The sequence below is a fragment of the Crocodylus porosus genome, unplaced genomic scaffold (assembly GCF_001723895.1).
Source record: "Crocodylus porosus isolate Cpor-Errol unplaced genomic scaffold, CroPor_comp1, whole genome shotgun sequence".
In the NCBI taxonomy this organism is placed as follows: domain Eukaryota; kingdom Metazoa; phylum Chordata; order Crocodylia; family Crocodylidae; genus Crocodylus; species Crocodylus porosus.
Window position 1 is genome coordinate 43227458 of NW_017728886.1, and position 11178 is coordinate 43238635.

The window sequence follows — 11178 nt, forward strand, 5'->3', positions numbered from 1 at the left end:
CTAGCCAGCATGGAAATTGCTTCTGTGGGCCTATTTAATTGTGTTTGTATATGGATGTGTGTAATATTTTACAGCCGAGAAAAGCCAATTGCTGATAATGTCAATTTTTCTTTTATCAGTGCCAATACAATATGGATTGATGTATCAATGCACCTCTAACTAAAACACAAAAGTAGCTATGCACTGAAATTGTTCAGACAAGTTTCACAGCTAAGTAAGTAGTTAAACAGGAAGAATTGAGACGTTAATCTGCTGATGAAATGTAGGCGGCAAAGCCCCTGTAACTATTAGCATCTGAAATTACTTCCTAGGTGGCTTTTGTTCCCGTAGACTAAAATATCTGCAAGCGTAAGAGTGCACTGATTCTCACAGGCAGATTTATGTTAAATCAATGGTTTATTTGGCTTCCTGCAGCCATACTTAAAAGTTTTCTAAACAGGAATGCTTTACATGAGAATATATGACAGGCATTAGTGTTTCAAAGATATTTTATCGTTTTAAAAAGTTTATATGTTTTACTCAAAAATATAGCCCATACTTGACTTATTCAGTTGATTATTTTGCATATTCCTGGTAGACAATACATAAAAATCAAATCTGTTGAAGATTAAAACTAGTGTGGATAGTTAATGGGTAAACCGAGATGCATACAGATCTTTAATACCTGTTTTCCAAGCAAGTACTTGCATTATTAAATACTGATTTAAAAAAAAAAAATCAAATATTTATTCAGCATTAATATTTGCAGCATTTCTAAAAGTCTTCCAATGCTCTCTCCTAGGAAATCTATATATAAACACATGGCAAGTTGTTTCATTTCCAAGTAACAGACCCACACTGGCTTACATCAGATACTTTATTCCTTTATAAGTTTGTAATAGAACTACAGGTAATGCAAACTTATTACACTCTCTAGAAAAAAAGTTTGTCAAGGCATATAGTTTTCTTTGGACAATTTTCAGTCTCTAGAAAACAATCTGTATTTTGCATGTTGCATTTGAAAGTGATAGTTTTGCTTAGGAACCAAAACTAAGTCTTAGCCAATGTATATAAAAGTATTTCAAGTGCTATCTTGTATCAACACACACCAGTATGAAAAAGTTTTTGACATCTTGCTTCACATTTCAAAGTTATGCTTAGCTAGGGTTTGGAGGTCATTGGTAATTGGCAAATTAATGTATGAAGAGTAAAAACCACAGCAATTCAATAGAATCAACGAGTTTCAAATACTTGATATAAAAGGTAATGGAAATGCTTGCATCTTGCCCATATTATTTTCTCCACACTATTAAAAGGCATTTGTTTAGAAGAACAAAGGGCTTTGGTATTAGCTGGTCTCAAAGAAGGATTAATCATCATTTTTTCCAGTTTAGGATTTATTGTTAAACCTGCAAAAAATTATTCTAAACCACTAAAATATGCTTAAAATTATCAACCTAACATTGCAATATTTGTACCTTCATAGTATATTTGTGAATGTCATAAGTTAATTCAGAAAAAGCACAAGTGTTTTCTTGTTACCTGCAAAATGCTACCTGTCTGATCCTGATGCTCCACTCAGGATCAGGCCCTAAGTTAAGATCCTTTTAGAAGTCTGGAACCTATTCAAGTAAGTTCAAGGAGTCTGAAATTTTGCTAAGTAGTAAAGGAAACATCCACTTCTTTCTATACCCAACAAATACTTCCCTGGAATAACTATACTGAAATTTATGTTAATGCTTAGCTTTGTGCATATTTACAGTAACCCCAGAAAATAGGGGATGATGGGAAAATTTCTGGCATGATGTAAAGTAACATATACATAACAAATGCATTAATTTCTAATGCAATTAACAATTTTGCCACATTTAATCAACAGACTATGTCAATTAAGATTATTGTCTTCATGAATTAAGACCATCTTATAGTTACTGAAGTGGCACATATTAAACTGGAAATAACTTTCATCACCTCCATTTAATAATGCAATAAATTACAAAAAAGACAAACAAGGAAAAGAGCATCATGTAGCATAACAGTTTTGTCTGGCTCCCTCTGGAGAGCGTTTTCAGTCTGCCCATAGTTGCACCCAGAAATCCACCGGTAGAATCAAAGTCAGAATCCTGCATAAAGAGAGGGCATTCAGAATTATTGGTAATACAGTGGTGTCAAACACGGGGCACGTAGAGGAATCATCTGGCCTGCATGACTTACAGTAGAGCTGAGAATTTGGGGGTGGAACCCACCATCAAGATCTAGTGCATGGAGCCCAGCTGGGGATGTGTGTCAGTAGGGGGAGGAAAAGGCAAACAAGAGTCAAGCTAACCCCTATAGCTCCCCGATGCAGCCTGTCCCACCAGTACTGTCACATCCAGATTCAGTCTAAAGAGTTCTGTGGCCTGCAAGGAGCCTCATGGCCCACTTCTGACCCATGGGGCCCAGTGAATTAGACATCCCTACTCTAAGAATATAAGGTCACCCTAAAATGGGCTTTGCACAGTTTTTCTTGCACTACTTTTTTTCTTATAAAAAAATGTAAAACAGTTTCTTGTACTCAGGTTGATTTAAATGTCTCCTTCAGGTCCATTCCATATACAGTTACACAATTTCAAGTATAAGCAAATTTAAACAATAAGGTTTAAACCTTATTGGTTTGGTTTTGTTCTGCCATTTGAGCCAGTTCCAGAACTGAGCTCTCTCCCGTGCTAGTTTTTCAAGACAATGTTTTAAATCCTATGGCATGCTTGCTTTAGTTGAGAAGAAACAGCGAGCAGATCTGTGCCCTAGTAACCTTGACTACTACTTTAGTACAAAAATTCATAAGACAGCACTGCTGCTTAGAGTAGCAGCATCTTATGATCATGTTTCGACTAGGACTATATTAATATTTTTAATGCAAGCATGTTCTCACTATGCTAGCCTAAGAAATGTAATTTTTAACACTTCTTTCTTCCTTTAAAAAATAATTAAAGATTAGTCATTACACACTTACCATTTCTGTTAACATTTTATTTTGATGTTTAACTTCTGTTCCAATTTCAATGGAAAGCTATTACAAATAATGAAAATTTGCATTAGTTTTTTTATAGTTTATAGTATTACTAGACTGGAGTATTTAATACCATGCAAAGAAATTCTGGAAATATCTAGCACCTCACTGTATGTTTCAATTCAGTATTAAAGAAATACTCTCAATACTTTGAGAAGACTAGAAATCAGAGTTCAAGGAAAGCATCTCTGAAGTTCTATTTCTGCACAAGTACAATAAAATAATGCCCATGTTACTTTCCCTGGTGCCAAGCAGTAGAATTGTGCAGAATTTTGACAGGTGTTTCATTTCGAAGCTGTCTTGACTCATTTTGAGCTCGAAACAAGGAAATTGAAATGAAATGAGAGTACTCGAAACCTTTCCAAAGTTTTGAAACGTTTTGAGTTTCAAAGCTGGCTTGCTTGCAACTAAACAGAAATTAAGGAGAGGGAGGGGGAAGATGGGGTAAGGACTACTTCGATATTGACATCTAGCTCCTGGTTTGATTCCCCAGCTTTCTGATCATTTCTCCACCTCTTCCCGGGGGGTGGGGGGGTGCAGGCCCCCGATTTGCGTGCAGGGTTTTAGCAGGCTGCTGCTTCAGGCTGGAGCCAGCAGCAGCCACTTGGTGCTGCCGCTGACCCCAGCCTGCAATGGCAGCCTACTAAAACCCAGTGCACAGATCCAGGGGCCCGTGCCCCCAGGGAAGAGCTGGGGAAATGATCAGAGACCTGGGAAATCGAGCCAGGGGCCAGGGAATTGAACCGGGGGTAGGCAAGTTGTGAGGGGTTCCACCAATCCACGGGCCCCCCTCACCTTCCCAGCCATGGTCTCTTCTATTGTATCACGTCATGAACTGCCTTTGTATTTCAGACTGCACAGCCTAGAGTGGGTGCAGGATGTGAAAACTAGAGGAGGGAGGGAAACGGAATGGAGAAACGGCAGCGGGATGGAAGCCTGAGGTCTGCAAATAAATCCCTTGCAGGTAGCATGAGACCTGTGGGTTCCTAGATGTATGAAGAGCTGTCCAAATGAATGCACTGTGCTATTAGCTCAGCAATATTTTTATATGAAAGTAAAAGCTTAGAATGTAAGTTGAATGCAACTACACTATAAGATTGAATTTGATTAATATTATGCCACTCAAGTTATGCACTCACTGATTTTATGGCAGTGACTTTTGTACGCAGGCTTTCAGTTAGCTTTTCATTTTCTTCTTCGTACATACTATATCCACTGTTGGTATAGCCATAGTTACCAGGAGCTGCTCCTTCACCTAGAAATAACAATACTCAGGTTTACAGCATGCTGAACAAAAATCAGAATTAAATACACTGCACTGGATGGTAAACAGTCAAACTATGAAGATTACTGACTTTTGAATATTTGTAACCTATTCTATTAATATAGGTTTTATTTAATGCGTTTCCCCCCACCTTTTTTTTGTTTGCTTTTGTAGAGAAAAAGACTACTAGGCAATCAAAATACTGTGTTAACCAGATTTTTAACTCATGTTCCTGTACCACCAGAAGACCACCTTTGGCACATCATCTGCTCTTGGGTGAATGAGCTTCAGCACTGCTCTCCAGACAACAAAAAGCCACACAACTGACCAGCACTGAAGGGTCAGTGCCCGATACACCTCTAATAAAGATGTGCTCCAAGTAGCACTTGAGCAGCAGCACTGTAAGCACTAAAAGCTCATGTTGTAAAATAAAAGTTGCCAAGCACTTCAAGTCTAAGACACCATGAAAGACAGATAATACAAAGTCAGAACTGGTAAAAAGGGAAGGAAAGTAAAAAAAAAGAAACAAAAATATGCAAACCTTTACGGTACCAATTATATACATTTCTTTCAGGTACCAATTTAGCTATGAGAAGCAAAAAAGAGTACATTCTAAATATCTGAATGCCCTTCGCATGGTAAATTCTCACTGTGTAAAGGAGAGCTAGGTAAGGCACAGGATGGCTGGGGGCCAACAGAGAAAACTTCAGGTTTCAACCTATTAAAAAGGCTTATTATTCCAGATGTATAATATAAATGATATAGCAAAGTCTAACAACTTTACACGAAAGCCAGACATTTTTGATGCCATCATAGGAGATGCAGTCAGAATGGTAGTATACTCTCCTTTATTTACCCTTCTAGTAGCTTTAACAAAGTGTTATTCAAGAAGAGTCTCCCAGTGGGCTTTATCGAGTCACAGCCTCTTTTTTGCATGCTAACACTCCATTTTCAATGTAGCACAAAATAAGCACTTGATGCAATTCAGTCTTATGGTACTCATCCAGATATATTTAAACTTGCAGGCAGGCCATCTGGCATTTTAAGAGGAGACAGGGAATAAAAGTGAAGGCAATATTGTAAAATTAGCTGGCTTAGGTATATTCAAGTTGCTCTGATGTCAGTGGTGAAACACAACTGGCAGTGAACACGTGGAAAGTACATGCTTACTCATCAACTGCACAAACGAAGAATCGTCATAGAATTGATCACGGCGCACTGACGCGTTATCTAAACTTTGCTGGTAAATTAGCAACATCTACCACATCCTAGAATAAGTTTGTAGTTCAAAAGCAGTCAGAACTCTTGCACTAGACGCAGTATCTTTTATTAGACCAACTAGATAGCTGCAAAAATTAAATTAAATTCTTTGCAAGCTTTTGGGCTCACATGCCTCAGGCAAAGGAGAATGCAAAAATTATAAAATTTCTCCCAGGTAGAAATGAAATAATATTGCACAGAACTGACTTTCAAAATCCCTACACACCCTCAGGGCTGGCTGATCAGAAAAGGAAATTGCCTGGGCTTATCAGACTCCCAGTATAGGGGAGTTAAAGCATCTCACTGTGACTTTAGAGGTGCAAATCTGACACCGCTTCAACCTCATACAAGTCATCCCCAGGCAAAAGGGTATCTGCTCATCAGGCTAAGTACAAGGCAGGGGGAGGGGACGTCAGCTATGTTATTCCCCCTAGGCTGCACGCTACACAAACTGTGGACCTTTTTTTTTTTTTTTTTTTTTGGGGGGGGGGGGGGTTAAATTTTTTAAAAAATATTTATAGTCAAAGCTTAAAAAGAAAAGTCGTTTTACAGGGCAAGGAAGTGTTGAGCAGGAACGGTACAAGAAGCTGAAGGCCTTCCGGAGGACCTGACTGGGCTGATAGCTGGGCCAGTGGAAAGCCACCTTGATCAAATTAACCAGAGCTCAAGCTGCCACAGAGGCATCGCTCTCAAACCAAGAGCGGATATTAGACTTTCCCGTTCCTTACCGCTGACTCCCAGCTACACAGGTTACAACAGACCTAGAGGCGGGAAAAGCCACTCGCCCGGCTCAGGCCTCACGCAGCCGCATCAGCACAGGCGGGCGCTGCGTGGGAGGGGGCGGCACCAGCGTCTCCCCGGCCTGGGCCCAGCCTCTGGGTCAGCGGTTCCCAAACTCAGGGTCGCGACCCCCAATTGAGGGGTCACGCTGTGGAAATAGAGCCATTAGTGGGGTCCTGCTGAGGAAGAGGTTGGGATGCGCTGCTCTAGGGCTCTCAGTTTCCCGGACTCCGCCTTGCGGCCCGTGAGGCCTGGAGCCCCGGCCCCCGCGCTGCCCCCGCCTCCGGGGCCCAACATGCGCCCAACCTCCCCCCTACCCCGCCCCGGGGAGCGCTCTTCGCGGGGGCAACAGAGTCGCAGTGAGGCCGCCCCTCCCCCACCAGGACCCCTGCCCCCGCTCACCCAGGCCCGCGCGCCTCATCCCTGCGCTCCGGCCGCAGGAACGGCCCCGGCTCCTGCCCACGGTCCCCGCGCCAAGGGCCCGCCTCTCCCCCCGCACCCCGGAGCGCCACGACAGCGCCCAACGGCCGCGCAGTCTGCTGGGCAAGGCCGGCTGCGGGGCCCACTGGGAAGTGTAGTCCCGCTGCGGCCGCCATCTTGGCCGCACCGAGCCCAGGCGAGGCGGGGCTGTCTGGGTGCCACGCGCCCTGCTGTCGCTGTGGCAGTGGCCCTGGGTAGCACCTTTACCTCCCCTTCCCCTCCCCTGCGCCCTCTATCCTGGGCGGGCCCGGTACCCGGTGTGCCTTGGGGGCTGCTTTGTATCACATCTCGTCTTTGACAGGTGCCATGCAGAGGCCTTCCCCAGCCCCCGGGCAGCGTGACTCGCCTGTGCCCCCCTGCCACTGCTCCCCGGGCACCTGCCCCACGTCTAGTGAACCTGATTTCCCTGGACCGTGGTGCTGAGTGCCAGGAAGGTACATTTGCAGGGGTAGGGGGGCCAAGACACCTGGGCAGGGGAGAGGCCCAGACAGCCAGGGGACACAGCATTCGTAGGCAAGATGTAGTTAACTTGTGGGATTTGTCGCCAGGCTTCAAGAGGGCCTAGATCGGTCCTTGGGTGATAGATCTGCTGGGGGCTATTGGACCGATGGGCTGGAGCTGTTGGTTCCGGCCTCTGAACGCTGATGGCGGATGCCAGGAAGGATATTGAAGAGAGGCCAGATCACTTGAGGGGTATCAGGTTCCTTGCTGTCCCTTTCTAGCACCCAGCCTGGCTAGAGGGACCACTGGTCCAGCCCGGTATGGCACCTCTTACATTCTTGTGATGCTTCACAGCAAGACCTTCAGCATCTGAAGTAGGCAGAGGGTTATGAAAGCACACGCCTCTACTAACCAGCCTCTAAGGTACCACCTGCCTAGCTTCAGACTAACAAAGCTAATCAGCACTCAGGTCAGCGGATGTGGCTTTCAGGGTACATCTGCAGTTGGCCTTCTCACAGCTCCATCAGCCCAGTCCATCTGGGATGTTCTTCCAGCGATCAGGCTGCAAGAATTTACCAGACTGAATGAACAACACGTGCCCCCAGAGGCCGAGGGAGGGGCACAGTGACCCACTGCAGGCGGCAGCTATAGGGGCATGGAGGTGGTGAGCAGGGAGATCCCATAGGTGGCCATGGTGGGGGGGGGCATGCACCAATCAGTGGTCAGCAACCACCTGCAGATGCTATTGGCAGTGATCAGCAACCACCCCAGACACCACTGGCAGTGTTGGCATGGAGGGAGACAGGTGGTGAGCAGCGACTGCCAGGGCCATCCCTGGCGGGGCAAATTGGAGCAACTGCCCCAGGCCCTGCACTTTGGGGGACCCTGCAGAGCTGGGCAGAGTGGCGTGGCTCCATGTCCAGCTGCTCGTGCCACCACTGCTGGTGGTGGCAGCGGCTTCTTTAGGTCCGGGATTGGAGCAGGGGCGCGGCCCTGCATGGGCTGATTTGCCCCAGGGCCTGCACCCTGCTTGGGTCACCTCTGGCAATTGCCCACAGGCAGCATTGGCAGCACTTTTGTCAGGAGGTGCACTGCCAATCTCAGGGGGCACACGTGCACCTGTGTGCACCCCCCACACATCACCAATGCCAGAATGTGAGCTCATCACTTCGACATCCCTAGAAACCTTAAGGAGCTTGTTGTGATATCCTGAAGAAGACTGAACTTTTGTTAATTTTACAAGGTTAAACAAACTGTGTCATCAGTGTTGCAAAGAAGATGATAATTCCCAAAAACAAGTCAGTGGTGCTGACTCTGCTGCAGCTTGAGGTCATTGCTCCTAATCCTATCATTTATGACCTCAGGGAATAATCTATCTCCATCCTCTTCATAATGACCATTTAAGTATTTGAAGATTCAGTGTTCTATTTTCCAGAGTAAGTAATCACCATTTTTTCAGCCTTTCCTTGTATGTCCTGCTCCTCAGGCCCCTAATAATTTTTGCCACTCTGGACTCTTTCCAATCTATCCACATCCTTCTTGAAGTGCGGGGCCCAAAACTAGACACTGTACTGCAGGTGAGGCCTCACCAGTGCTAGATAGAGCGAAAGAATCACTTCCCTTGATTTACAAGAGATTCTCCTGTGAATACAATCCAGTATGCTGTTGGCTTTTTTGCAACAAGCACACTGTTGCCTCATATTCAGTTTATGTTTTCAAAATAACAGGCTCCTGTACTTGAAGACTCAATTTTTAATCTTGTGTTTTAAACTTTAAGAACTGATGACTTCATATTTTAGCAGATATGAAGGTTCTTGGCCTTGATGCTGTGAACAAGTTTTAGGAGGCTATCAGCACCTTCTCATTCCAATTACTAGAAAGGAAGTAAGAATTCTAAAATATTTTTTCTTTTGTAACATTGGGTCATAATTCTGAAAAAATAAGGACCACTGTCCTTGCTTAACCCTCTTTTTGGAAGTAATAAGAGCCATTGCAGCATAAAGCTTCAGTGCTAGGAATGATTTAGATTTCAATTACAAACATAATCTATCTCTTGTGTCACAGAGCACTTAGGTACCCTGCTCCTTTTAAAGAGGAGAAACTGCTAGGGAAAGAGCCTAGGGAACTGCTAGGGAGGAACCCCAGCTGCTGGTTACCAGGGGCAACCAGAGTTAGCTAGCTACCCACACCTGCCAGCAGTCAGCTGACTGGAAGGGGCAGGGCCTGGCTCACACAAACCCCAGGGCCGAGGCCAGGGCAGTTGGTCCCTCCTAGCAGCTAAGGAGTACTCTTAGAGCAAGCAAAGGGGAGAGTCCTGACTGCAGGGACAGCCCTGAGACCGGTGAGGGATGGAGCACCCTTGGTGTGGCTTGAGTAATGTTATAGCTGGGCGGTTAGAATTTATGTTGTAACTTAGGGGCTTGTGTTTTGTTTGATATTTAAGACTGGTAGTTTGGGTGAGGCTATTAGGGGTTGGAGGAAGCCTCATAGGGGACCCATGGCAGTGTGGGAACCCTAGTGCCAGAGAGGGTGCAGCATTGGGGGTGCACCAACTCTGGCACCAGAGAGGGCAAGGGGGCCAAATTATAACAAGGCCCAGACTGAACAATGTGGGTTCCATCTGTGAGGCTTGGGGCATGGTAAAGGGGTGGTTGGAGCCACGCATAGCCCATAAGGCTAGGGTGTCCTGAAACACCCATTACAGAATGGGACCCACAAAGGGGTCTGTAGGGTAAGATATTACAGCAAACTGTGTCCAAGAGGACGTGAAGGCAACCTCCCTATTATATATTTTATCATCAAAGATGTGGAGGGTGAGAATCAAGGGTGCCCTTTGGGCCAACTTGACACAACAAGGGGGCCTTGGGGAGATCACGGCCATCCTACAGGACCCCGCACCGTGACATCTTAGTATAATAAAAGATGTATATCGTATAATGTGTATTCTCACACTTTCAGGGGTGTTCTTCAGCCCCAAATCTCTTTCCACTATCTGCTGATTGACCACTGAGTTTAAACTGAGATGCTCCAAATGTCACCTTTCTAACCAACGGCACCTCAGCTCTCCCTGGCTCACCTAACCAGCTCCTAGCAGATTTTGTGTAGTCATATGCTCAGAAAAGATAGATCGTCCCTTTCCTTGGAAGAGGCCTGTATGGTCAAATACTCTTAAATCACAATTGTCACTGGCAATATGTGTTTTATAAAAAAATGACACCAAGATTTATTCTAAGAACAAGAGCAAGCATAAGAAATCAGTAGCCATATGTTGTGGAATAGAAATATAGTATAAATAGACTAAGTATTGAAACAATAATCTGACTTTTATGCCACATCTTTAACCTGAGACTAAAGTGTTTACCCAGCTCAGATTAGGAGGTGGCTCCTGCCTCTGACCTTTCCATCAGGGTTTCTGCCACTTCTCTTGTCAGCCAGAGCAATTAGCTCGCTGCCTGAGGTAGACTCAAAGTCTTTTCCTATGCTTAGGGAAAACTAAAGAAGTTGAAATGTGGTTTCTTGCCTGGCCCTTTGCATACATCATCTGCCGAATTCTTGGGAAGCCCAAGCTGTACATGTACAGCCCTGCTTCCCCCAAGGGTGCATATTTAACAGATAAAACTTTTTCATTATGACCAGGAGAATATTTGTATAATTTCAGACATATCCAAAATGCTGCCTCTCACTTAATTTCACCACTCTTAGAAATGTCCTTAGGTAATACTCATAATAGAGTCTCTTTTAAAAAATACAAAGTTGCCATTGCCTGAAATGCAAAAGAAACTCATTGTTTTAGGGAGTGAGACTTGAGACTCATTTCATATGATATGTTATAATGGGGGGATCCTGGTTTTCTCTGATAAAATTGCAAATTCTCTGATAACCCCAACATCTGCAATTAAAAGGAAGTGCCACTATGTATATAGGT

The 11178-nt window shown here is 44.6% G+C and overlaps 1 protein-coding gene across 1 annotated transcript; it reads right to left on the reverse strand.

Annotated features, from left to right (window-relative positions):
• Positions 1-383: 383 nt before the first annotated feature.
• Positions 384-6867, reverse strand: BET1 (Bet1 golgi vesicular membrane trafficking protein). Its single transcript, XM_019533348.1, has 4 exons — positions 6735-6867; positions 4168-4283; positions 2972-3028; positions 384-2102 (listed from the first exon to the last, which is right to left on the reverse strand). Exons 1-4 carry the CDS (start codon positions 6751-6753, stop codon positions 1947-1949), a joined length of 348 nt encoding a protein of 115 aa, XP_019388893.1. The 5' UTR covers positions 6754-6867; the 3' UTR covers positions 384-1946.
• Between the last annotated feature and the right edge of the window lie 4311 nt (positions 6868-11178).

What these genes read in the sequence shown, in the direction of transcription:
- BET1 (XM_019533348.1), bottom strand. An exon ending in AAGTCACTGCCATAAAATCA is followed by an intron (nt 3,029 to 4,167) that starts GTGAGTGCATAA and finishes TATTTGTAATAG; the next exon opens with CTTTCCATTGAAATTGGAAC. An exon ending in ATAAAATGTTAACAGAAATG is followed by an intron (nt 2,103 to 2,971) that starts GTAAGTGTGTAA and finishes CTCTTTATGCAG; the next exon opens with GATTCTGACTTTGATTCTAC.